Source organism: Alexandromys fortis, unplaced genomic scaffold (genome assembly GCF_014885135.2).
Source record: "Alexandromys fortis isolate MF-2015 unplaced genomic scaffold, M_Fortis_MF-2015_v1.1 scaffold_7, whole genome shotgun sequence".
Lineage (NCBI taxonomy): Eukaryota > Metazoa > Chordata > Mammalia > Rodentia > Cricetidae > Alexandromys > Alexandromys fortis.
In genome coordinates, this window is record NW_026067920.1 from 7,567,496 (window position 1) to 7,593,901 (window position 26,406).

General features: G+C 49.2%; 2 protein-coding genes across 4 annotated transcripts in view; one reads left to right on the forward strand and one right to left on the reverse strand.

The window, feature by feature from the left end:
- Thoc5 (THO complex subunit 5) overlaps window positions 1-10,216 on the forward strand; it is a 33,965-nt gene extending 23,749 nt beyond the window's left edge. For all 3 annotated transcript variants that reach the window (XM_050140849.1, XM_050140850.1, XM_050140851.1), the window contains exons 13-20: window positions 655-756; window positions 1,379-1,475; window positions 2,126-2,240; window positions 3,406-3,509; window positions 3,633-3,720; window positions 5,971-6,086; window positions 7,369-7,559; window positions 10,057-10,216. In XM_050140849.1, coding sequence (XP_049996806.1) covers window positions 655-756; window positions 1,379-1,475; window positions 2,126-2,240; window positions 3,406-3,509; window positions 3,633-3,720; window positions 5,971-6,086; window positions 7,369-7,559; window positions 10,057-10,120 — 877 coding nt within the window. In that variant the 3' untranslated portion in view covers window positions 10,121-10,216. The remainder of the gene's footprint in view (window positions 1-654; window positions 757-1,378; window positions 1,476-2,125; window positions 2,241-3,405; window positions 3,510-3,632; window positions 3,721-5,970; window positions 6,087-7,368; window positions 7,560-10,056) is intronic.
- A 7,075-nt stretch (window positions 10,217-17,291) lies between these two features.
- Nefh (neurofilament heavy chain) lies at window positions 17,292-25,979 on the reverse strand. The gene is made up of 4 exons (XM_050141114.1): window positions 25,061-25,979; window positions 23,207-23,406; window positions 22,196-22,320; window positions 17,292-19,632 (listed from the first exon to the last, which is right to left on the reverse strand). Exons 1-4 carry the CDS (start codon window positions 25,941-25,943, stop codon window positions 17,814-17,816), a joined length of 3,027 nt encoding a protein of 1,008 aa, XP_049997071.1. The 5' UTR covers window positions 25,944-25,979; the 3' UTR covers window positions 17,292-17,813.
- Window positions 25,980-26,406: the final 427 nt, after the last annotated feature.

A 26,406-nucleotide genomic window follows, 5' to 3' on the forward strand; every position in this document is an offset into this window, starting at 1 on the left:
TGGCGACTCTGCCTTCTTCTCTAAGACCCTTCTGTCCCCAGAAGTCCTGCCTAACGTCTTCCTGCATAGCTATTCACCATTCAGCTTTTTATTAAGCCAATCACAGTGGCATATCTTTAAACGGTGTAATCACATATCTCACAGCACTGACTACTAAAAATTGTTCTCTGTGTGCCACAGTGCATACGCATAAGCACAAAATAAAGAAAAAAAGCTATTCTTTCTGATCAGATAGTGCTAACTGTGGCCTCTGTACTTGGTAGCATCATGAATGTCACTGTCTGACCTTCCAATACCTTAAATTTATACCTTGAGAAATGGGATGAAGATCTTCTCTGTTTCATAATATTTTGAGAGTCACTGACTTGAAGCACTGAAAGGATTTGGTGCACAGGAAGCAGACAATGAAAGATGATGGTAGAGCCCAGTATGGTGGCGCACGCACTCGGGAGGCAGAGGCAGGCAGATCTCTGAGTTCAGGACAGCCAGGGCTACACAGAGAAAGCTTGTTTCCAAAAATAAACAACATAAAAGATGGTAGGATGGTAGTTGACATCTTAACAGCTGAGTGGTACATTGCCACTGGTAGATGCCCAGGTGCACTCTGAGGCACCGTGTCGACTGGCGTTCTCACCGCAGTCATGTCTTCTGTAGAGACTTGCTGTCTCCTGACTCGGTCCTGAGCTGCTTGTATCCTGGAGATCATGGAAAGAAAACTCCAAACCCAGCCAATCAGTATCAGTTTGATAAAGTTGGGTGAGTAAGCAGGCTTCCACCTTCCCTTATCCTGTGTCTGTATCTGTTTAGTTCAGGCCAAACTGGATACCTGGTAGGCCCAGAGGACTTTGGGGCTGCAGGGGACATCTTTCTGTTCCTGCATAGAAGGCAAAGGGATGTCATGGAAAGATGAAATCTGGAATATAGGGACATGAGGGTTAGCGATATGGCTCAGTATTGGTATGGTGGGTTGCATCCCTAGTCTGCCAAAAACAAAAGACAACAAAACAGTAAAAATAAAAGGAATGGCATCTTAATTTTCTTGAGTACTCAAGATTTTAAAAGCTATTTTATGAGCGGATAGAGCAGAGAAGAGGCCAATGGCTGCCTTTTCAAGCTCTGCTTCATGAGGCAAAGGTTCTAGGGAAAAAGATGGGATATTGGAGATGAAGTTTCAAGTAGAGATTTTTGTACAGTTAAGGACTTGTGGACTGGGATTGGCCTGTCTGGGGGCACTGGGGAATGCCCCAGGGTACACAGAAGGACTGTGTCCTGGGGCTAGGCAGTACTTGGGACTGAGCCTAGGGCCTGTGTGAGAGCTCTGCTCCTGAGCTGTGTTCCCAACTCATAAAATTATTTTATTCTGTCTTCTCTTTTGCAGCATCCTGACTTTGAGAGACTATGTTCTTGACTTGGGTCACCCCTACTTGTGGGTGCAGAAGCTGGGTGGCCTCCACTTCCCCAAAGAGCAGCCCCAGGTGTGTACTCTGGCCCTACCTTCTTGGCTGAGGGTCTGAAGTGCTCCTCTTCCTAGACAGATTCCAGAAAGGCCTCTCATAGCTTCATAGGGTTGTGATCTAGCAGAGAATCTTCCTTTGAGGCTGTGTTCTGACCTCCATCCACTCAGGGCACTAAAATACCTTACCCTAGTCTTCATGTGTTGAAAAGACTTGACCTTCCCTAGGAGCTTGGTCGCCTTATAAACCAAAGATAACTTGGTCTTGCCCCAAGGTATAGCACAGTTACAGCTTTTGCTGCTGTTGGACTTGTGCATAAGGCTGCTACAAATAAGAATGGGCAAAATCCCAGGGGCTGTACACTATAGAATCCTGCCTTTTCTCGGGAGCTGATCCCAGGGGCTGTACACTATAGAATCCTGCCTTTTCTCAGGAGCTGATCCCAGGGGCTATACACTATAGAATCCTGCCTTTTCTCAGGAGCTGATCCCAGCCTCATGGGACCCCAGTATCTTGTGTTCTTGCCAGGGCTTAGCATCTGACCTGTTACGTAGAGAAATACTGTCATTCTCACACAGCACCCACCTTGGGACTGGCTGTGCAGTCTGGCTGGTCCCTGGAGAAAGGAAAGGGGACTCTCATGTGTATCTTTCACTGTCGTTCCCTATTAGCACACGGTGATAGCTGACCACTCACAGAGCGCCAGCCACATGGAGACCACCATGAAACTGCTGAAGACCAGGGTACAGTCTCGCCTGGCTCTCCACAAACAGTTCGCATCTCTGGGTAAGCCTGACAGTCAACATGGGAATAAGTTTCCCTCAGAACTTGTGAATCCTGTTCCCAGCCTTACTGAGCAGTGGATGGTAGGCCAGTGGGGAGAGCAGCAGGCCCATTCAGGCAGAGGTCTGAGCTCCCTGCAGAAGCATCAGTTCTCTGCCAGACCTCCCAGAAGACACTGGCTATTGGCACAAGTTCACGGGTTCATCCAGGTCCGTGCATCACAGATTCATATGCACTTGGCAGTATTTAATGAGTCTAATTTATGCTGGTACCCCATATAGCCTGAGGGGAGAAACAGTGGGACCCTTGTATTCACATTCAGCTCACTGATTGTAGCTAGACAGGGGTCATCCCATTATCCTTTCCTTAAGACCTACTGAGCTAGTGCTTCTAAGGGTATAGCTGAACCCCTTGGATTTTCCCCTAAGCTCCCAAGTGATTATGATGAGCCACTGGCCTAGGTGGTAGCCGGATGGCTTCTTTCAGTTCTCTAGTAAAAACTCGATGGGTATTTACAAGGCACTTGCAGGGTGGGGGTAAGGTTTTGGAGGGAGTCAGAGTTTTGGGTATTAGAGTCACTGTCAAGCTAGGCATTTGGGTTTCCAGGACCCAACTGGAGACAAGACCCCTCTTTCCCACCTCCAGGCCAGTTCTTTGGTTCCATATGGACACTGAGCTCCAGGGCAACATCACCTATCCCTCAGGCCTTGCTCCCTACTCAGCATTGCTAACTTTTCCAAGGTTGGGTGATTGTCATCCAGAGTGTTCCCTTTGTCTGCGTATTTGTTTACCCAGACACCAGCAGGGAACTGACACAGAACACTGCTGGGGCTTTTCTGTCAAGGTCAGTCAGCCCTCTTAGCTATTTGATCTAATTAACCGTTCCTGCCGCAGAGGCACTGACACTAGTTGTGGCTTCAGGGATTTGTTTTACTGGACGTTGTCTGCATTAAGATTAAAGCACCGTGAATGCGGGTGCTGGGTCTGGCCGCAGGCATACATAGTCCTGCATGAAGTGGATGTCAGGTTGAAATGCTTCTCTATTCCTGGTATATAATGAACAATCAGGTGTACTGGACAAGTGTCAAGGCCACCATAGCCCTCCAGCAAGCCACAGCTGTGCTACCTGATTTCTACCTGTAATGCCTCCTGCCTTGCTGTCTTTTAGAACATGGCATTGTGCCAGTTACCAGTGACTGCCAGTACCTCTTTCCTGCCAAGGTTGTTTCTCGCCTGGTAAAGTGGGTGATAATTGCCCATGAAGATTACATGGTAGGTAGAACTGCAGCCCCTGTGACCATGTCACCCCTCAGCTCCTGTCCCCCCCACCCTTATCCCCTGCCATCAGGGCAGAGGCTTTAGGGGAGCAGCAGTTCACCCTGGTTCTTGTTCTAGGAACTGCATTTCACTAAGGACATAGTAGAGGCAGGACTGGCTGGGGACACCAATCTCTACTACCTGGCGCTTATTGAAAGGGGAACAGGTAGGTGATTGCTCTACTGACCACAGGGCTCTCTAATCAAGGGAGCTCTCAAATAGCACACATGCCTAGCAAAAAGACCCTAGAATCCTCCGTAGAGATTTCCAACACTGGTGACTAGGGAACCACTTTTTCAGTGAGGACTTGTTCTATAACACAGCCACACATGTGTCATGTCAGTGAATCCTCATGCAGTCACTGGGGTGGTGGGCTCATCCGTTTTAAAGCTGTATCAATCATGGCCAACGCTCAAGCTTGGTCTCACCTCAGCTTGGTTTTATCTCTCGTTTTAGTTCCCTGTAGGGGCATGTCTCGTGTGGAGGGGCGCTCCACACAGAAGGGTAGGGCTGTTACTCTGATTGTAAGGTTGGGTAACAGAACCTCCCTCCCTTTCTGGAGCCATGCAGATGTCCTGCTTGGGCTGTCAGCTGTTCTATCCCAGCCTCAGCAGCCTGGCACTGCCTATTCATTCTGTCCCCCAGCCTCACGGCTGTGACCCCTGAGCTGAGCAAGCTGCCTGGGGTCCTCTATTAGTCAGTATTGTGAGAGATGTAAAATTCCTGGACTAGGCATATGAGTCAGTGTTAGAACACTTGTTTAGCATACCTGAGGCCTTAGATTTATTCCCCAATACCACAAAAGACAAATAAGATAAGTAAAGCAAAATTAAATTCCCAAAGCTGGAAACGTTATAAAAGAGAGCTTATTTACTCATACTCTTGAGAGTTTGTTACAGTTTTTGTTACATTTATTTAGTGTATGTGTGTGTGCACTCAGGTCTAAGCAACACACACACACATATTTCAGAGGACAACCTGAGGGGAGTCAGCTCTTTCCTTCAGTCTTACAGGTTCTAGGCATCAAACCCACGTCATGAGGCTTAGGAGCGGCCACCCCTACCTACTGAGCTGCCTCACTGGCTGTATATTTTGTCTTCTTGAGAAAGAGTCTCACTGTGGAACTCCAGCTGGTCTGGAACTCACTGTGTAGACCTGGCTGGGCTAGAACTCACAGATTCATCTACCTCTGAAGTGCTGGGATCAAAAGTTTGTACCACCACGCTCTTTTATTTTTGTTTATGAAATCAGCTCAGGCTAGTATAAATACCTTTGGACGATATGTATAAGCCAAATCAAGTCCAGGAACCTACATAAAAACCTGAATGGAATGGTATGCGTCTGTAATCCCAGAGATGGGAGAATCTTCTGGAAGCTCCAATAAGTACCATAGCTGTGGAAGGGAAAGTCCCTGCCTCAAAACAAAGTGGAAAAAGAGAAGCGTCTCCCGAGAAACAGTCCTCTGCCCAATGCACTCTGTGGCATCCTCCTGCACTCAGACACATGCACACAGTACCTACGTCCATCTTAACAACAGGAGGGGTCAGAAGTATCACTGGGGGAAATTAATATATGAAGATAATTTGTTTAGTGATTATGAATGCAGATTTTTATACTAGGCAGTTCTGATTATACTCTGTCTTGTGCTTTTGTACCTGTTTAATGATGGAGAAGTTTCTGGAAGTCTCACTTTCCTCATATCCTCATGTAAATTAGATTTGAGAGGCTGGGAACATTTGCCACTAGTCCTACTTGGGAATCAGAAGCAGGGGGACCAGGATTCAAAGTCATTCTTGGTTATAAATTGAATTTTAGGCTAGCCTGGACTATGTGAGACTCTCAACAACAATAAATTCTTTAAAAAAAAAAAAAAAGGCGGCCATGGTGGTGCATGACTTTAATCCCAGCACTTGGGAGGCAGAGGCAGGCAGATCTCTGAGTTCGAGGCCAGCCAGGTTAAAGGCCCTGGCTGCTCATCCTGAGGACCTGAGTTGAATCTCCAGTACCTACATGGCAGCTCATAACCACCTGTAACTACAGTCCTAGAATGCATTTGCTTCTTCGGGCTTCCAAAGGCACTGTATACATGTTGGTGCAAAGATACAAAGATATGTGGAGGCAAACAACCAACCACACATAAACACACACACAGTTTTAAAAATTATGACATTTCTCAAGAGCAGATTTAATCCATTGACAAATACCGGTAAGTAAAGCAGATCTTGGGAAGAACCAGAATTACTGTGCCTTACTCTCAGCAACCTGGCAGTTCTGTTAGAGTCTAAAACAGTATGTACCCATACACTTGGCAGCACTTACGTTAATGGGAGACATTTGTGTTGACCTTGGGTACAGTGTGTAGACCACCATGGGAAGCTGGGTGGTCACTGATTTTCTCCCTTTCCCCTGTTGCCAGCGAAACTTCAAGCTGCTGTGGTGTTGAACCCTGGCTATTCCTCCATCCCACCCATTTTCCGACTCTGTCTAAACTGGAAAGGGGAGAAAACCAACAGCAATGATGACAATATTCGGGTAAGACCCACATGTGTGTCAGGAGGAACATGGAGAACCCCTAGGGAGGTGGCCAAGGCTGCAGCTGCGGAGGCCATGGGCACTGCTTCAGTCCCAGGAAGGGCCTGACAGGACTTATAGAACGTGCTCACCCCTCCATTTCCCCGGAGCCCACAGCTTTTCCCACTCACCAGATCACATTCTTAGCTGGGTGCGGCATCCTTGCACCTCTCCAGGGATTTGGATCTACTGAGGGCCGTGAAGGATTGGAGAAGAGAGAGATGCACAGAAACCTGGAAGCAGACGCGCTGGACTAGAGAAACCTTAGCCCACCTCCAGACCCAGCATGCTTATTACATAGAGTACGTGGAGGCAGAGTCAGGGTGCACAGACGGACCAAGGAGGCAGATTTAGCTAATCCCAGTAGGAGCAGGCTCTGTAGGGAGCAATCTCCGGGCCCTGAATATGTAAATATCTGTGGGGTTGAAAGTAATGGCTGACATTTTCTGAACACACTGTCAGCATTCCCACTTGGAGCAGAAGGGAAGGCTTTGCCATTCCTTTTAGCCTCGTGGGGGAAGGGGAAGGCTCTGCCATACTTGCATGGATGTGAGGTTAGGGTCCTCGCCATGGCCAGCTCATGTCAAGAACACACATTCATTCAGCACTTAATACATGTTATTCTGGATTTCATGCACTCGGTATCCTCCAAGGCATGGTGCTACACCCTTTTAATCCCAGCACTGGGGAGGCAGAAGCAGACAGATTTCTGTGAATTCAAGTCCTGGCTGGTCTACTTAGTAAATTCCAAGCCAGCCAAGGCTACATAGTGAGGCTGTGCCTCAAAAAACAAACAAACAAACAAAAAGTTTTCTTAAAATCTTGTCATCACCTTGGGCTTCTGTGAGATGGTAAATAAATTCAGAAGCATTACGAAAACACTCAGATTCAATGACCGTGAGGATGCTGAGGTTGTTGCTAAGGTCACGCCTCTTGGTGGGATTTGGTAGCCTTATGGCCATAGAGCAGAAAGCCTAATACCTTCTGACTTGGGGCTTAAGATTCTTCCCCTGCAGTCCTGTGTTTCTGCTGTAGGCACTTAGGGGAAATTGTGAAAATCAAGGGTCTCTGGACAAAGCTGTGGTACTATTCTGCTTATACAGCTCCTCTGGGTGCATATGTGCTTGTGCCTGCACAAAATCTTGTGGTGCCCTCAGGCTTAGCTCTGGGGTAAAAGCCTGGCCAGTGTGCCCCGCCATACCTAGGAAGGAAATACTGAGGTGCTGGCTTCCCACCCGTACAGGCTATGGAGAGCGAGGTCAACGTGTGCTATAAGGAGCTCTGTGGCCCTCGACCCAGCCACCAGCTCTTGACCAACCAGCTGCAGCGGCTATGTGTGCTGTTGGACGTCTACCTGGAGACCGAGAGCCATGATGATAGTGTAGAGGGCCCCAAGGAATTTCCCCAGGAGAAGATGTGCCTGAGACTTTTTAGGTGAGTAGAGGTAGGGGCTCTTGTGACTTCTCATGAGGACATGGGCAGAGGTCAGAGCCTCCCTTGAAGACTAGGTCTCATTGGACAGGGCCTGGCAAAGAGGACATCTGTCTGTATTCATAACAGAAAATTCTGCTGCCATATTTCCAGGAAGAACTTGTTTTCTCCTTCCTGAGACTTCCCTGCAGCTGGCTCACCTGTTCTTGGTCATCCCTGGAGAAGGTCACCCATCCAAGGAAACTACTGGGCCATGCTAAGAAGCTTTGGCTAACTGTGTTTTCTGTGGGAAACAATAGGGCCTGTTTACTTTTGATGTCCAAGTGAGCACTTAAAGTGGTACCCCCACAATCTTAGTGAGTTTGCTGGCATCTTCAAGTGTTCTTCCCTCGGTGAGACCAAGTCAGTGGGCAACCATGCAGCCTAGAGAAAAACCAAACCAAAACAGCCCTTCCAGAAGGCAGGGAGTGAGCACAGCACACTACCACAGAGCGGTTCATCCGCGCAGCACTGAGCCCTGGCTCTAGGGCTGAAGAGGAGCTCAGGGTGCCTGAGATCATTTGAGTGAAGTTCCTGGGCTCTTTAGACCTGTTAGCAGCTCTTGGCACATGGTGTTTAGAGTGTCTGGACTTGCAGTACCTCAGGCTACTTTTCCGTTTTCTTGGGTATTGGGGTCTTCTTTCCTGTTTGTTTCCTAACGTGTGTTTCCATTCTTTCAAAACTAGAGATTACTTCTAGGCCACCCTTCTCTTTTGGGCAGGGAGTGAGGAAGGTGAGGGTGTTTGGATTATAATTTGTTATAATCTATCAGGCCTGGTGTCGTGGCTCATGCCTAAAATCTTAGCACTTGGAAGCTGGAGGCAGGAGGATTGCCATGGGTTCGACCTTGGCTACAGAACAGATAAAACAGAAGAGTTCTCACCTTGCTCTCAGTCTTATTCTTGAATAGCAAGTTCTGACATCTGGGAATGTCCTGTCTGGCACCTCCACTGTCCTGGTTTATGGTGTTTGATAATAGCTAGCTCCAGCCCTGAGTGGCTGCAAGGCAGAGCTGACCACCAATGCCACTCTGAAGCTTATTCCCTCCAGTGGGTCTGTGTGAAATCTCAGCTCTCTCCACCTCTCCACCTGCTCTAGCACATTTGCAGGTGGGAGCCGCGCTCAGCCTGTGCTTGTTTTCCCTTCCTGAGGTGTTGAGCTCCATCAGTGCTCTGGGAGGTGACAGCTTCAGAGTTGATGGATGGGGCTGCAAGGTTCTTGACCTGGGGTCCTGCGACTACTAAGTACAGGGTGCTGGTGTGGGCAGTAGTAGACCTGGGGTTTGTCTTGGACTGACACTTCACCACTCTGCCTAGGTGTACCCCTCTGATTGTAGGCTTATAATGCCATAGATGATCCAGGCTGAGATTTCAGGTCCAGCTCTCACCCATGACATAAGGATCTCTGTACTTAATCCTCCAAGCAGCACATACTCCATGTGTTGATGGAAAGATTAAAGTGAGATGGGGGATGTTACAGTGCCAGCACAACACAGGCTGGATAAGCCCTCAGCCACTGAGGAGAAGAAGGTTTAATTCCCTTCAGCCCTGGTGAAGAATAAAACTTTGCTCACCTTTTACACCCCTGCTTCTTACTCACACATCCCCCATTACTCTTCTGTTTATGTGATGGACACATAAACAAAAGCAACCTGGGCAGGAAAGGGTTTCCTTCTGTAGTCCTGAAGAGGAGGCCATGGAGGGTGCTGCTTACCAACTTGCTCACTCCACTTGCTTCTCATTTGGTCTGACGTGTGTAAGTTGACAAAAAACTATCCTATGCACATCCTTACTCCCTTAGATCAAGTCCCGGAGGGTCACCTTCTGTAGCTGTTGTTGGATGTCAGTCCTAGACAGACATGGGGAGGAAGTCCTGTTTGTAGATGTTTGTCTTTGTGTTTTGTGTAAGAGCCCCTCTGAGAGTTGTGTTGAGGACCCATTTTCCTGCTCTGATTCTCACTGGGAGGAAGTCTGAACATGGGTCTTGCTCTGCTTGACCATGATTCAGCCTTCCTGGAACAGATTTTGGTGTCAGACCTCTGATTTTTCTTTCTGTTGCTTCCTGGCTGTATACTATTGTGCAAAATTTTGCTTCCTTTGCCTATTTCTCCAGTTTTAAATGTTCTTTTTGCTTTTTCAATTATAGGAATCTAGTGTTCATTGACAGAGTTACAAATAGTGATCCAAAAAATGAGAATGTTCATGTACTGTCCTCGAAATGTCTGCCTCATTAAGGGATCTTTCAGGCCCACACATGTTGCAAGCATATAGAGACATTTTTATGAAAATGGTGTCACACCTTAACCAGTGTGATCTGATTTTCTCACTGTGCCCTGCGCCTAAGCCATGCAATTGTAACATTTCCCCATGACAGCTACCTGGCGTTCTCTTGTGAGTGAACTGTAATTGATTTTATCAGTCCAGAAGGTATGTTATAACTGTCCCTTTTCTTGTTTCTCTAGGGGTCCAAGTAGGATGAAGCCATTTAAATATAACCATCCTCAAGGATTCTTCAGCCACCGGTGATTTCCCTCTCTAACCTATCATTCCCCAAAAGCCCAACCCTGGGTCCTGCATCGCTGCTTTTTGCTCTGGCCACATGTTCTTGTTATTTTCCAAAGACACCAGCTGATTAAAATGTCACCTGACCAAATGGCCTTTGTAACTACTTGGGCAGTCTGGAAGAGCAGGAGGGACCATGGCATGAGGACTATTTCTGGATGTGCTTTTTTTTTTTTTTTTTTTTTGGTAGGGTGTGGGAGGCTCAAGACAGAGGTTTCTCTGTGTAACAGCCCTGGAAGTCCTGAAACTCACTCTGTAGACCAGACTGGCCTTGAGCTCACAGATTTGCCTACCTCCGCCTTCCAAGTGCTGGGATTAAAGGTGTACGCCACCACCAACCTCCCACTTGGATGTGGTTTTTTTGTTTGTTTGTTTGTTTTTGTTTTTTTATTGTTTTGAGACAGAATTTCTGTGTAGCTTTGTTGCCTGTTCTGGAACTCTGGATGTGCTTTTTAAAGGTGACTGAGAAGCCAGGCAGTGGTGTCACACGCATTTAATCCCAGCACTCAGGAAGCAGAGGCAGGCAGATCTCTGTGAGTTCAAGGCCAGCCTGGTTTACAAAGTGAGTCCCAGGACAGCCAGGGCTGTTACACAGAGAAATCCTGTTTTGAGAGAGAGAGAGAGAGAGAGAGAGAGAGAGAGAGAGAGAGAGAGAGAGAGAGAGAGAGACTAAGAAATGTCGGTTCTGGTTCTAGGAGGTGACACCTGTTTGTCCACACCTGTCTTGTGTAGTTTTGCAGGGGCAAAGTATCTTGGTGTTTTTGTTTTGTTTTTATCCTAGATTTCTACTTACTAGGAAGTTGCAAGAGAAACCAAAGTCAGTAAATCCAGATGTTTCTTTCAGCCTTCATTCTTTCTGCTAGACTGTCTTTGTTCCTTGAAGGCCTGACACTTGGCAGGTGGATATTTTAAATGCCTAGCATTGCAGCAACCTTAAATAGAAAGCAGATAGACATCACAAAGAATAGGTCTAAATATTTCAAGTGTTCACGGTCAGTGAGCCAGTACTGGAGAGGCATGTGCAGAATGACTACCCGTGGCAGCACGCTGTCATAGCGAGACTGAGACCAGGCTGGCCACACTGCCCTGGACGTGCTCAGAAGTTAAGCGAGATGGATGGAGAGCGAGACCAGGTGACACTGGAGGATCCTTATGACAGGGACTTCACCAGAGGTGAAGACCCACAGAGCTGCACAACAAGATTCCGTCTCAAAAACTAAAATGTTTTGACTCAAAGGTTAGGAAAATGATTGCAAAACTATCCGTTCTTGGGTCTATAAGTGAAGCTCGGTGTAGAACACTTGCCTAGTATTCTAAAGGCCTGGGGTTCAGTCCTCAGCATGCAAAAAGAACAGCCTTCCTTGTCCTAAGTTTTCTTAGACACTTGTCTGAAGAACTCTGCTCTCTGCCCCAATCAATACTAAATTCACAGTTCACCTTAAGTAGAATAGGGAGGCTGGAGAGATGGCCCAGTGGTTCAGAGCACTGACTGCTCCTCCAGAGGACCCGGGTTCAAATCCCAGCAACAAAATAGTGATCACAACCATCTATTGTGAGATTCAGTGCCCTCTTCTGGCATAAAGTGTAGAATACAGGGCTGAGAGTGTAGTTCAGTGGTAGAGCACAAGCCATTCCTTAGCACCAAAAAGTAAAGAACGAGGATACACAGAGAAAAATATTTAAAAATTATTGAGGGTCACACCTTTAAGTACTGAGGAGGCCAAGGCAGGCAGGTCTGTGGGTTCAAGGCCAGCATGGACTACATTTTGAGTTCTAGGACAGTTGGAGGTCATATAGAGAGACCTTGTCTCAAAAACAAAAATTAAGAATTATTCTATGGTTGTGGGCTACACATATAGCTTAGTTGATAGAGTGCTTAAACTTCATGAAGCCCTGGATTTAATCTCCAACAACACATAAACCAGCTGTACTGGTGAATGTCTATAATCCCAGCATGAGGTGGAGTCAGGAGGGACACAATTCAAGGTCACTCTCTGCTATATAGGTTGGAGGCCAGCTGAGCCACTGAACACATCATTTCAACAATAACCATTCTATTGTTAGAAGTATAATCTGGTTTGCTAACTCAAAGGCAAATTAATGGTGCCTTTTATTATAGTTCCAGGCAAGATTTTCCAAGCTTTTCACCTCTGTAGAACAGTGCAATCAATCCAGCACTTTGCAAACACGTCTACTCTTAGTAGATTAGCCTTGACAGCACGAACTTCCCACATAGAAACTGCTTTTTCTGCCCTTTCTGCTGAGCATCTCAAAGATAAAGATTTTGGGGAGTGCAAGGCAATGGTGGCACACACCTCTAATCCCAGCTCTTGGGAGGCAGAGACAGGTGAGTCCGAGGCCCACCTTGTCTAAGGAGCTAGTTCCAGGACAGCCATGGCTGCACAGAGAAACCATGTATTGGGGGTGGGGAGAAGAAGAAAAAGATTTTGTGGAGCTTGGGGCTAGAGAGATGGTTCAGTAGTTAAGAGCATGTACTGCTCTTGTAGAGGCCCCCAAGTTTGTGGTGTGGCTTACAATGGCCTGTAACTCTAGCTTCAAGGGATCCAGTGTGTCTGCCTCCGCAGGCAGCAGCACTGATGCACACACCACTTAACCCTACACACACTTAAATAAAAACATAAAATTAAGACAAGCCAAGAGACTCCAAAACTTGCCAAGTTCTTCATTCCTTAGGGTAGCCTTGAATGTCCAGCATCAACACCTCGCCAGCCCACACTGCCCCCATTCTCTGACTACCAGAGGAAGGCACTCTTCAGCCAGAGGCCCTCAACTACACAGACTTGCCTACACAGATCTACAAGCTGATCTGAAAAGCACTTTTTTCCAAGTGACTCAGCTGGCCTAAGATGGACCAAGGAAATACATTTTTAACAAGCTCCTGAAATGCATTTTGCCGAAGCCTTTCTGTGAAGGCGTACTTTTATCCCTTCTCTTCCCTCATTTTTCTTGGCGACACGAACACGGGAGAGGCAGTTTTCTAAGCAGCTCCTTCTCTGCTGTCTTATGCAGCTGAGCTTCTGGGTGCTTTTCTTCCTGACCTATTTGCCTGGGACTTTGTCCCTGCTGGCATCTTCTTGGTCTGGCTACTTTCAGGCCGTGTCTCACTGTCTGTGCTGAATAAGATTAAAACAGGGCCTAAAATTAGTTCCTTTAATGGCCCCTGCACTGCAGCCACCACTTTGGTCTTGTCTGGAAGACAGCCAAACTGACTCAGCACAAAAGCTCACCTCTAGAGAAGCAGGGACTGGGTGGAGAGTGCTGGGAGGAGCTCTGCTTGCTGGTTACAGCTTGTCCCTAGCAAAAGAGCCAGCAGAGCAAAGGAATCTCTTGGTCTTATAAAGAAAGGTAACAAAACAGACTTGACAATCAGCCTCTTCAGAATGTCTATATAGGGCAAGGACCTCACAGCTGCTTCTGCTAGAACTGCCCATAGTCTTTGCAGTTTCTGAGCTGGGGCACACCCCAAGCTGCAGCCCCTGCCTGCTTGCTTTGCACCAGGAAACCCCATTCATGTTCCTTGCCTTTTATTTATTTCAGTGCTGGGGATCCAATAATACAGAGTGTCATGCTTACTAGGCACTGAGCACACCCCTCAGCCCATCTGTCTTAGGGTTCCCATTGCTGTGATGAAAACACCATAACCAAAAGCAAGTTAGTGAGGCAGTCTCATCTTGCTTCCTTTGTGTCCGGGTGACAACTGCAGACTGAGCCTTTCCTCTTCCCAGAATTCTCCTGTTCTGGTCATCCCGCCTATACTTCCTGCCTGGCTACTGGCCAATCAGCATTTTATTAAACCAGTACAAGTGACAAACCTTTACAGAGTACAAGAGCATATGGCACAAGGGACTTTGCATGGATGAGGGCAAGAGTCTCAAGATGTGGAGATTAGCCTGGGTTACCTGGGTGGGCTGATGCCATCAGAAGGGGGCAAAGACAGAGACTAGAGAACTAGAACTGAGAAGAAGATGAGGGACACAATTGGAAAGATATACTGGAAGATGGGGGCCTGGGCCACAGCAAAGTCAACAGGGTAAGTCTTCTAGGCTGGGCCACAGCAAGGTCAACAGGGTATGTCTAGGCTGGGCAGGCAGCAAGCTTTCTTCCTTACAGGTGCTTCCCAAGGCAAAATCCTTTTTAATCCTTACTTAATACAACACCAATGTATTCTTGGTGACTCAACAGTTAATCACTAATTCTTTTAATCCACAAACCAGCCAAATAGCTTTGGGCTCCCACCTCACCTTTCTCCATCATTTATTGACCTTGAAAATGGGATTAAGGAGATAGCTCCATTAGTAGAGAGCACACACTCTGGATTTGATCCTTGGGACTACATAAACCAGGGATGGTGGTACTGAAAGACCCCCGAAGAGGACTCCCCTGGAGAGGAGACTCCCCCGACGCCAAGGAACAGGCCGAGACCACTCGGATGCAAATAGCAAGAGGTTTATTAGGTGAACACAGGTACCTGCGGGCGGCAAAGTCTTTCGGAGGACTTGCGCGCCTGCAGACTGGGGGAAGGTCTTTTTATAGGTAAGGGGCTGGCCCGGAAGCAAATTACCAAGCAGATGCATGGTTATCGGTCTGATTAGAATGGGGCAGGGGGCATAAGTGGTTTTTCCTTTTTCCCACACAGAGATGACTCTGACCTCATAAATATCCTGTTTTGGAGCCAGAGACTCTGACCTCATAAATATCCTGCTTTGGAGCCAGAGACTCTGACCTCATAAATATCCTGCTTTGGAGCCAGAGACTCTGACCTCATAAATATCCTGCTTGACAGCCAGAGCCTCTGACCTCACTCTGCACTTACATTTGTTTGTCAAGAGCCTTGTAAAATGGTATTACAGCAGTTAAGCTGGGGTCTTATATTTCTTTTGTAAACTGCTGATATTTTAAGTTAGGCACATGTGCTGACTATAGGCATCCTATTTTCCTATGTGACCGGGACGTTCTCATGAGAGCCTGGCTAGCTACAGGTCCTGAGAGGGTCCTGGGGGTCTCAAGCAAACAGGATGTTCTCATGAGAGCCGGCTAGCTGCAGGTCCTGAGAGGGGGGGTGGTCTATAGGGTCCTTCACTACACACAGAGAACCCCAGCCCTTGGGTTCCATGTCATTCTCTACATAGTGAATTAGACACTAGCCTGGACTACACAAGACCCTGTCTCAAAAGAGTGATGCCCACACAGACTACAGATAATGTATGCAATATCATGGCTACTCTTCATATTTGTCATCATAAGAAATTCTAGAGTAAGCCGGGCGGTGGTGGCGCACGCCTTTAATCCCAGCACTTGAGAGGCAGAGGCAGGCGGATCTCTGTGAGTTCAAGACCAGCCTGGTCTACAAGAGCTAGTTCCAGGACAGGCTCTAAAGCCACAGAGAAACCTTGTCTCGGAAAACAAAACAATAAATAAATAAATAAATAAATAAATAAATAAATAAATAGAAATTCTAGAGTATTCAGATGACTGACACTTTTAGGCAAGCTACATGGGGGAGAGCCAGGCAAGGTGGTATATGCCTGAAATAATGGTATTCAGAAGGCTGAGGCAAGGACTGTTAGTACTGATTTTATTTCTTGCCTTCAGATCTCCACTTTATGTGCAGATGTGGCTATGTGCTAGGGCCTATGGATGCCTGATTTCTCCAGAGCAGACAGCTCAGAAAATTAATGTTCAGTTGTCAGAGTCCTTGACCATGCTGATAAGTGGTTATTTGCCAGGGACCAAGGTGCATGCCTATAATCCTAGCCCTCAGAAGGTGGAAGCAGAAATTCAGGGTCATCCAGGAACATAACAAGTTTAAAGTAACCCTGGGATACATGAGACTGGGTCAAAAAATATTTTTATCTAGAGGTGATCACCTTGGCATTCTTTTAATAATTCAATCTTTGTGACAGATGGAGATGGGTGCCGAAGATGACGTGTGGCTCCTAGCCTGGAGTGTGAACCAGAACTCGGGTGTGCTGAGGGTGGGGCACGCTCCTTCCCTGCAGTATCGCCATTTATTCTTGATCATAGCGACTCCTGCTTTAGTCACTGTTATTCAGAGCCCTCTGTTTGTAAAGCGGTGTCTTTATCCAAAGAGCGCTGGTAAAGAAGGGGATTTATCATTCAAGGAATGGCCACAAGCTGTGGGTTGGATCGTTAGGAAATCCACCATAGGGGTCTTGTTCATTTCACCTTCTCAGACTATCTTACCGTAGCTCTGGAAACATGACTGCCCACAGCTCCTGACTCACATCTCACGACCAAGTTTAAAATCCCAGAAAAGAGGTTCATTGGCTATTCTGGGTCAATCCTCAGAGTGACCAGAGGAAGGAAATAAGAAACATTATAGCCGAGAGCCATCTAGTGGGGGTGGGGGAAAGGTGAGGAACAGAGAAGCAATTCCTGGGAGAGGTGTTGACCAAGCAGAGTAAGAGGTCATGCCAGTCCCACCAAGGATTTAACAGTGAGGGTGCCATGGAAACCTGCAGGACTATAGCTTTCAGAGCCAGGTATAGTGGTAGATTCAGGCAACCCCAGACATTTGGGAGGCAGAGACAGGAAGACAAGTTCAAGATAACCCTGGGCATTTAAGCAAGCCACTGTCGCAAATAAAACTATAAAAGGGGTGGGAGTTGGGAACGAGAAAGGTAAAATCCATGCCCAGATAAGCACATTGGGTGTAAATTAGGTGACTGCTGTAGTCTTCACCACAGATGAGTTAGCCATGTGTGGCCTCTTATATAAGGTACTTCTTATGGTCCGTGAACCATTCAGCATCCTCCTGACGCTCACTGTTCCCAGGCATCCCAGCATCCATGTACATAGGGTAAACTGGGGTTTGGCAAAGTGTGGACTTTCCCTATGCCTCCCTCTCAGATTGTGACATTAACTGCGCAGTCAGGAGTCTGCAGCTCCCAGGTAATGCTGATGAAGGTAACCCATGGACCATATGCGGGAATGATGCCCCAGGCCACCAGCACAGACCTGGTGTAACATCCAGACCTCCTGTCCCCGTCCCTAGTCTTCCCAAGGGAAGAGAACAAATAAGAACAGCCACCATTTTATTTTAGAAGCACTTGGTTTTATTGCACGGAAGCAATTGAAAGTGGACTCAGTGGAAAGTGCGCCCTGGCATGGTTCCGTGGCCAGTGCCCTGCTTCACCTGCTGCAGCTCTTCCAGGAGAGTGCTGGGGAAGGGCCTGACCACTCCTTTGGAAAACAAGAAGGCATTCAGGAATAGGTTACATTTCAAGCATAATGCATTTCTAACTGCTCATTCATTATTGCGGCCATCTGTCATTGTACATACAAGAAGTAAATGCACTTATTTGGAAAGGAGGGGGCAGTTTTTAGTCGAGTGGTTTTCATGTAGCATTCAGCATACATCACGTTCGGCTACAATAAGCTATCATAATTGTCCATCACCTGAGGTGGGCTTGGGATGTGGGGGGTCAGGGCTCAGGGTATCTTCTCTTGCTAACTTAATCCTACTAGAAATTCCTGTTTGGTGAGGGCAGGCCCATCATCTAAACACTGCTGCTTCTTACAGAGAGGAAAGGAAGAAATAAAACTTATTGCACTGACCCTTAAGTACCGGGACCCTCCTGAGTTTCTTTGGCTGTTCTGGTGTTCCTGTGTCAGCCTACTTCTCCCCCTTGGCAGCCTTGTCCTCTGTGGCCTTCTCTGGAGGCTGGCTATCTTTTTGGTCTGTGCTAGAGGATTTTTCTGCCTTTTCCGTCTTGGATTTGCCAGACTCTTTGGAAAGGCTCTTGTCGTCCTCCTTGGCCTTGGCTTCTGTCTTGGGTTTCTCCTCGGGCTTCTTGGACTCTGTGGCCTTCTCTTCCTTGCTGTCTTTCTTCTCTGGTGCTGCCGGCATCTCTTCTTTCTGTGGCTTTTCCTTCTCTGCGGGTTTGCTGGGTTCTTTGGCCTTGGTGTCATCTGCTTCTGCCTTGGGCATCTCTGTCTTCTCTTCCTTCACCTCTGTCTTGGCAGGAGTCTCCTTTTCTGGGGTCGCTGCTTTTTTCTTCTCTCCAGACTCTTCCTTCTTGGCTTCCACTGTAGCGGCCTTCTCCTCCACCTTGGGCTTTGGGGCCTCCTTCTTGGGTGGTTCATCTTTCTTGATCGCCTTCTCCTCCGTTTTTGGTGTAGCAGGGGTCTTCTCTTCCTCCACTTTCTTTGGGGGTTCTTTGGCTTTCACCTCCTCCTTCACAGGAGACTTTACCTCTTCCTTCTTGGGAGCTTCCTTCTCAGGAGCCTTGGCATCTTCCTTCTCAGGGGACTTGACTTTCTCTGGGGACTTGACCTCCTCCTTGGCAGGACTTTTGGCCTGCTGGGGAGATTTGGTGTCTGCAGGATACTTTACTTCCTCCTTCCCTGGAGTCTTGGCTTCTGGAGATTTCACATCAAGAGTCTTGGCCTTCTCAGGAGACTTCAATTCCTCCTTCACTGGGCTCTTAGCCTTCTCAGGGGATTTCACCTCAGCTGGAGGCTTGACCTCTTCCTTCACAGGGGACTTGGCCTTCTCAGGAGACTTGACCACTGCTGGTGATTTTGCCTCTTCCTTCTCCGGGGACTTGACTTGAGCTGGAGATGTTGCTTCTTCCTTGACTGGGGACTTGGCCTTCTCTGGAGATTTTACTTCAGCTGGGGACTTCGCTCCTTCCTTTACAGGAGACTTGGACTCCTCAGCTGGGGATGTTGCACCTTCCTTCACAGGGGTCTTGGCCTTCTCTGGAGATTTAACTTCAGCAGGAGATTTTACCTCAGCTGGTGACTTGGCCTCAGCTGGAGATTTTACCTCAGCTGGTGACTTGGCCTCAGCTGGAGATTTTACCTCAGCTGGTGACTTGGCTTCAGCTGGAGATTTTACCTCAGCTGGTGATTTGGCCTCAGCTGGTGACTTGGTCTCAGCTGGAGATTTTACTTCAGCTGGTGACTTAGCCTCCGTTGGTGACTTGGCTGCAGCTGGGGACTTGGCCTCAGTTGGTGACTTGGCTGCAGCTGGAGATTTTACCTCAGCTGGTGACTTGGCCTCAGCTGGAGATTTTATCTCAGCTGGTGACTTGGTCTCAGTTGGTGACTTGGCCTCAGCTGGTGACTTGGTCTCAGTTGGTGACTTGGCCTCTTCCTTCACAGGAGGCTTGGTTTCCTTTTCTGGAGATGTGGCCTCTTCTGCAGGGGGAGATGTTACTTCTCCTCCTCCCTCTGTCTCTTCTTCACCTTCTTCCTCCTCTCTGGCCTCTTTTTCCTCATCTTCTGTCACTTCTTCAGTCACCTGGACCTCTTCTGTCTGCTCCTCCACAATCACGGTTTCCTTCTCTGACTTTTCTACCACTTTTATCATCTCTTCACTTTTGACCTTTATGTGAGTGGATGTGGAGGGAATTTTCGGGAGTGCCTCGGTAAGAGAGAAGGGACTTGGACCAAAGCCAATCCGACACTCTTCGCCTTCCAGAAGCTTTCTGTGGAATGGATAATGAGACACACCATTAACTCGGAGCAGAGCTGCAGGTTTGCAATCTTTCTTGGTTTTTTTGGAAGTCCCATTACATTCAATGACAGGGTTTGGTGAATGAAAGATATGAATGAATGGCAGGAATTTCATTTTCATCCCCCCTTTTTTCTTCTTCCTCTCTCCTCCCCATTGCTCTCCTGTTTTTCTCTGGTGCTGAGGACTGAGCCATGAGCCATGTCAAGAACACTCTCCACTCAGCAGGAAGCACTGTCAGGATGGAGAAAGTTCCCGTGGCCACCCACAGAGCCTGACCTTGGGGGATGCACTGCTGTTTATGGGAGGAAATGTCTCCCTAAAGAATATCCTCAGTAGAAAACTCCTACATTGATAACTGTCTCTTAACTAAAACCTAATTTAAGAGAAAGTTGAAGGGTTTGGGGTTATGGCTCAGTGGTATATTGCTGGTCCAGTGTGTATGAGGTCCCAGGTTTGGAAAAAGAGACGTGACTACTGGGACGACTGAAAGTTGTGCAAAACCTCTACGTGCACACTGCACACATACTGTGCAGGTACACTGCATGTGCACACACTGCACACACACTGTGCATACACTTTGCAGGTACACTGCATGCGCACACTGCGCACACACTGTGCAGGTACACTGCATGCACACACTGCGCACACTGTGCAGGTAAACTGCATGCACACACTGTGCAGGTACACTGCATGCACACACTTCGCACACACTGTGCATACACTGTGCAGGTACACGGCATGTGCACACTGCGCACACACTGTGCAGGTACATGGCATGTGCACACTGTGCACACACTGTGCAGGTACACTGCATGCGCACACTGTGCACACACACCCTAAGATGAAAAATAAATCCCTCCCATGGCTGAAAGAAGAAAGCTGGGAACAAGTAAGCCCATACTTATAAATTCAGTTTGAGGTTTGGGAGTATTGCTGTTTCGAATTGTCCCATCACCTTTTGCAGCCATTCTCTGGGACCTGTCCTTTCACTTAGCTACTCACTAGGTGGTGACCTTACCCAAGCTACCCAGACTCCTAAGGGCTCGCTTTCCTCACTGGTAGAGAGATGACTCCAGAGTCCTTACTCAGAGGGCTGTTTCTGTGACATGATGACTATTAAAGGCTTGGCGGAGGGCCTGCTTGGGAAGTAAAGGGGGTCTCCCCTAGAACAGTGTTTTCCAAGTGGAACAGCTGACATTACCCCGGCTCTTGGTAAACTACAGAGCTCAATCCAGCAGCCTGGGGCAGAGCCCCGGCCTGTCTTTCTAACTCAGAGATCACTCTGATTCCTGGTTAGTACACTGTACTGAGTAGCAGATTAGACCAGAGCAAGGAGGTAGGCAGTCAAGGGTCACCAGCCAGAAGAGGCCTTCATGATGTCAGCCCTGCTAGACTGGGAGGGCTCATCTTTGGGAACTGCTCTTCTCGTGGCTGCCATTCAGTAAGCACTGAGCCCAGGAGAACCTGTGTCAGCTGGATTTCCCTATGAACGGGACTGGCTGAGCCTCCCAACAATTCATGGTATGCATGTTGTTCCTGTCATTTCCGCCTATCCTTGCAAGGAATGAAGGCCTGGTGAGCTAAGGTGGGCTTATAATGGTTCCTGACTACCTAAACACCTCTTTTCCTCTAAAGCAAGTCTCTGACTAGCTGGGTTTGGGGTAGATAAAGACTTTAAACTGTAAGTCACAGTCAGAAAGAAAACAAGTCACTCTTGAGCCAATGAGATAGCTCAGTGGGTAAGCACACCTACCATGGAGCCCAAAGACTTGGGAATTTGATACTCAGCACCTACATGGTGGAAGCAAAAAAAAAAAAAAAAAAAAAAACACCCAACTCCCCAAACTGTCTTCTCCACACACACACACACACACACACACACACACACCCTCAAACCTCCATATGTGTGTCCATGCTAGCACACACACATATACAAATAAATAAATAAAATGTAATTAAAAGAAAATAGGCTTCAAGAGTTCTGCCTCTTGGGAAGTAGAATAGCTGTGAGGGGCTGAGGGCAGGGACAACGAGGCGTCTCATAAGGGGTGTGCAGTTTGAATCTGGATGGTGAAATAGCTCTGAATGGATGGGGATGAGTGCTGCCTACGCAAATGCCCTTAACATCCTAAACTGTTGATTTTAAATGCTTAAATGGCAAATTTTAAGATACAAGGTTTCTCTATATAACAATCTGGCTGTCCTGGAACCTGCTTTGTAGACCAGGCTGGCCTCAAACTCTCAGAGATCCAGCTGCCTCTGTCTCCAGAGTACTGGGATTAAAGACGTGCGCCACCACTGCCCAGCATGATAGGGATTTTAAAACATTTTTATTTTATTATGTGTATGTGTGGGTTTGGGTACATGTCTGCATGCATTGTTGGGGACAATTTTCAGGGTTCTACACTGTCTCAATGCTCTGAGAACACGGGGCTCTATATTGCTCAAGGCTCTGAGAACACAGGGTTCTATACTGTCTCAAGGCTCTGAGAACACGGGCTCTATACTGTCTCAAGGCTCCTGGGCCATCTCACCTGTAGGCAGCAATCTCGATATCCAGGGCCATCTTGACATTGAGCAGGTCCTGGTACTCTCGGAGCTGTGCAGCCATCTCCCACTTGGTGTTTCTCAGCTCATTGTCCAGCTGCTGAATAGCATCCTGGGGATGACAGATCAGGCAAGTCATCTGCCAGCTGGTACTTGGCCCTCAGTTCCAGGTAAGCTGGGGCCATGCTGCTCAGCCACCTGGCTGGGGACAAAGCCCCACCCTGTCAAAACTGTAAGCTGCTCATGTACAGACATGAAAAATAAATCTAGATCAGAAATCTCAGCCTGAGGAAAGACCTGGAATGAGATATCACAGACACTGACTCAGTAAGTAAAATGATGGGTGCATTTTTGCAGATGTCCTAGACAGTGCTCCACGGAAGGGCTGAAGTGTAGCCCCGTGGTAGGACACTTGAGTAGCATCCTACACAGGGCCCTGGGGAGAAAGCAGTTTTAGCTACTCTGTTTTCTATTCTTTCTAAAATGCTTGGCAAGTGTCTGCTCTTTGATTACCTGCCAAGGCAGAGGGTCCCCAGAAGCATACTGAATAGAGATGAAACTTCTTCCCACTGGAGCACTGCTTAAAGTGAACCTTTACAACTACCTTTTGCCTCCTGCGTTGTTATGTTTTTCCAGTTCCCAATGTTTCTGTAATCACGTTTATTTATTTATCCAGTCCTAAGAAAGTGACACTTTTCTCCCCAGGGTTGTTTTTGATCAGAGAAATCTGCCAAGGCTGTCCCTCCAGCCACAGACTCTGGTGACAAGTAATGGAATACCCACTCTATCAAGATTAGGCTGAGCATTTATATTTAAGAGGGCAATTATTCATTAGGTGCTAGGATGGCGCCCAGGACCTCATGCACACTGGGAAGGCAAGACCTCTCCCACTGAGCTACACCCCTGCACTGGTGATCTTCACAGTCTGCAACGCTGCGATGTCTGACTCAGAGACCAGGATCCTTCGCTAAGAAAGTGATTCCCCTCCTCCTGCTCACCTGGTAGGATGCGATGTCTGCCTGATGACGGTCCTCTAGCTCAGAGCGCTGCCTCTCCAGTGATTCCTTGGTGCTTTTCAGCGCCTCCAACTCCGTGGTCCTGGCTTGCAGCTGCCGCCGGTACTCTGTTATCTCCTCCTGTGCTGAGCGCATGGCATCTGTGTTCACCTTGGCTGCCTCTGACAGTCGGTCCAACCTCACTGAATAAGGGAGGAACCAGGGCACAGGGTTAGGCACACCTGAACTTGGGTTCCAAGTTGGGCTCCGATCTGGAAGGTGACATGCATGGGGTGAAGATGTGCCAAGGTGTTAATCCACCCCGTCCTATGACAGTCCAGAAGCTCTTGTCCAAAGCCATCCAGCCAGTGAGGGGCAGGATTCAAATTTAGTCTATTGGTTTTAAAAAACAGACTGTCTCTCCCTAAACTCAGGAGAAAGGAAGGGTCAGGCAGAGTTCCTTAACAAAGGGCTGGCATACTGAGGGGTTCGGGTGGGAAATCAAGCCATGAGGTCTAATGCAGGCTTGTGGATGAAGTTAGCATCCCTGAGTCACGTCAGTTACAATGTAGTCATGGTAACTCCCCACAGACATTGCAGAGTCCGAGGTCACGGGGGACCAGTCCGTTTCCCCTTCCTCTACCTGACTTCATTGTCTAGCACAGCAGCTTCTGAGCCAACCGAAGGTATACAATGGCCTCTGCCACCAACTGGTTCTCAGATCATCCAGTGCAAATCAGAAATCGGTCTTAATCTCCTGAAAGGGAACATCCCACATTCAAGGGTTGACCCTGGTGGAAAGAAAGAGGCCAGCTGGTGGGGACATATATCCTCGGATGCTCTGCTTGGGTGAAGGGCAAACCTAAAAGAAGCATTCCCCTCTGGGAGGAACCTTGCTGCAGGGACGGGGGAAGGGATGGTTCACTGCCACCCTGGTATTCCTGGCTTTCCCTGGTGTTAGCAAGCTTTAAAATTACCCCAGTGAGGATTCTCGGCTACTATGGATTGCAGACAGCCTTGGACACCTCAGCTCTGCACTCTCCTGCCCCGGGTTATAGAGATGATGTCAGAGAGGATTCTGCATGTAAAACTAGGAAACTCAGTGACTCCATGTCCCAGTCCCCAAAGAAACAAGAGCCAGAGAGGGTCAAGGTCACCTTGCAGCTACTGGGCGGTAATTCAGGGCAACTACAGCCTAGCCTGCTCAGAATCCCTGGGAAGTTGGGGGAGAAAGGGAGATGGGAGGTGCCAGCTTTTGAGAGGAGAAAGGGTATATTTAATAATAGAGGCTGCCTTGGCCACTTGCAATCATGAGGTCCATGTGCTGGTTCCATACTGGTTAGAAAGGGCGTGAAAATGAGAGGCTCCTTTCATCTCACACAGAAGATTCCTAAAGTGGGGGCATTATGTTACATACTGAGCTAGTAGTAGGAAAAAGCATGGTACGTGTCAGCAGAATACTCCTGTGCCACCCTCTGCGAAGGGTGTGAGAAAGGGTGGGCAGAGTCGGCAGGACAAGCGGGTACTGGATACCCTGAAATCTAAATGGAGCTTGTTCAGTTTGAAAGGGAGACTGGTCTGAAACTGGGGTCCGTCTAATAATGTGGGGAACAGAGGGGTTAGCTAGCCCCAACGTTTAAGTACAGATATAAATAATATGAGGGTCGTCAACTAAAGGAAAATCCAAGGTTGGGGCGCCCCAAGGGAGAGCCGAAGTAAAACCGCTACTTTATGAGGCTGCATATGCACTCTGCAGAGGGTCCAACAGCTTTAGGGAGGACTCCTTGGTGAACCATCATCAGCTGCTCACTGGCCAGCCGGGGGAGCGACCCCCTCCCAACCCACGCGCCCGCGCACCTCGGAACCACTCCTCCGACTGCAGCGTGCTTTGCACCGCATGGCCTTCGAGCTGCGCACGGATCTCCCGCAGGGCCGACGTCACGTCGCACTTGAGGGCATCGCGCGCCTCGGCGTGCGCCTGCGCTTGCGCAGCACCGCAGCCCTGGATCTGCCCGAGCAGCTCGCCCACCTCCTCCTGGTGGTGGCGCCGCAGGTAGCCGCACTCCTCCTGCAGCGCCTGCGCCTTCTTCTGCAGCTCCACGCGCGCCGCCTCCGCCTCCTGCGCGAAGCGCGCTAGGGCGCGCGCCGCCGCCTCCGCCTCCTCGCGCTGCCGGGCCTCTTCGTCCAGCCGCTGTCGCACGTGCGCGATGTCCTCCAGCAGGTGCTCCTGCTCCAGGCGCAGCTGCCCGCGCGCCGCCCCCAGGCGCAGCACGGCGCCGCGCATCTCGCGCACCTCGCGCTCGTACAGCTCGCCCATGGCGGCTCGGCCGGCTTGCTGCTGTCGCAGCGCCGCCGCCTCGCCCTCCAGGCTGCGGTTGTGCGCCTCGAGCTGCCTCACCTTGTCAATGTAGCCCGCGAAGCGGTCGTTCAGAGCCTGCAGCTGCTCCTTTTCGCTGCGCGCCGCCGTCGCCGCCACCACGCAGCCCTCCGGCCCGTTGCTTAGTGTGTCTAGGGAGTCGGTGCTCGAGGCGGCGCCGGCTCCGCGGAAGCGGCTGGGCGAGGCGGACACGGAGCTCACAGACGTCCGCGCCCACGAGTGAAAGCCGCTGGAGGAGCCGGCCGCGGAGCGCGGACCGCCGGTGCCCGCCTTGCGGCCCAGCGCGTAGTGCAGGCTGCCGCCTCCGTGCAGCGGAGCGAACGGTGCGCCCAGCAGCGCATCGGCGCCGCCGAAACTCATCATGGCCGGAGCAGGTGCGGCCGCCGGCAGAGCGGGAGCGAGGGGCCGGGGCGGGTAGCACTGCGGCAGCTCCGGGACGCCGGCTCTTTTATATCCGCGGTGGCCGCGTCCGGCCCCTCGGCAGTGGGGGGCTGGGGAGGAGGGCCCCGCCCTCTCCACCTCCTCCCCCGCGGCCCGGGCCGACCGGCTCCGGCTCCGCCGCAGTGAGAGGGGCGGGGCGGGGGGGGCCAGGAGTGAAGGGGAATCGTCGCATCGTCAGCGAAGCCTCCCGAGGTCAGACCAAGGAGTAAAGGACTTCCGGAGCGGACAAGTGCAGACCTCCAGGTGCATGTAGGAAGACCCTTATTGGTGGGCTCAGAATTAGAGGGCCCCTGAAATAGGAAGAGGGCTTGAGAACTGGTGGGGCAGGGTGCTTGCGAGTTGAAGCGATGGGAGACTCTGCAGGGATTAGTACGAGAGGACCCCT

Bases quoted from the DNA above. Each gene is read 5' to 3' on its own strand.
- Nefh (XM_050141114.1), bottom strand. From the start codon at position 25,943: ATGATGAGTTTCGGCGGCGCCGATGCGCTGCTGGGCGCACCGTTCGCT. The intron at 22,321-23,206 runs GTGAGCAGGAGG...TGTCATCCCCAG, and splicing joins CAGACATCGCATCCTACCAG to GATGCTATTCAGCAGCTGGA. The intron at 19,633-22,195 runs GTGAGATGGCCC...TCCATTCCACAG, and splicing joins ATCGAGATTGCTGCCTACAG to AAAGCTTCTGGAAGGCGAAG.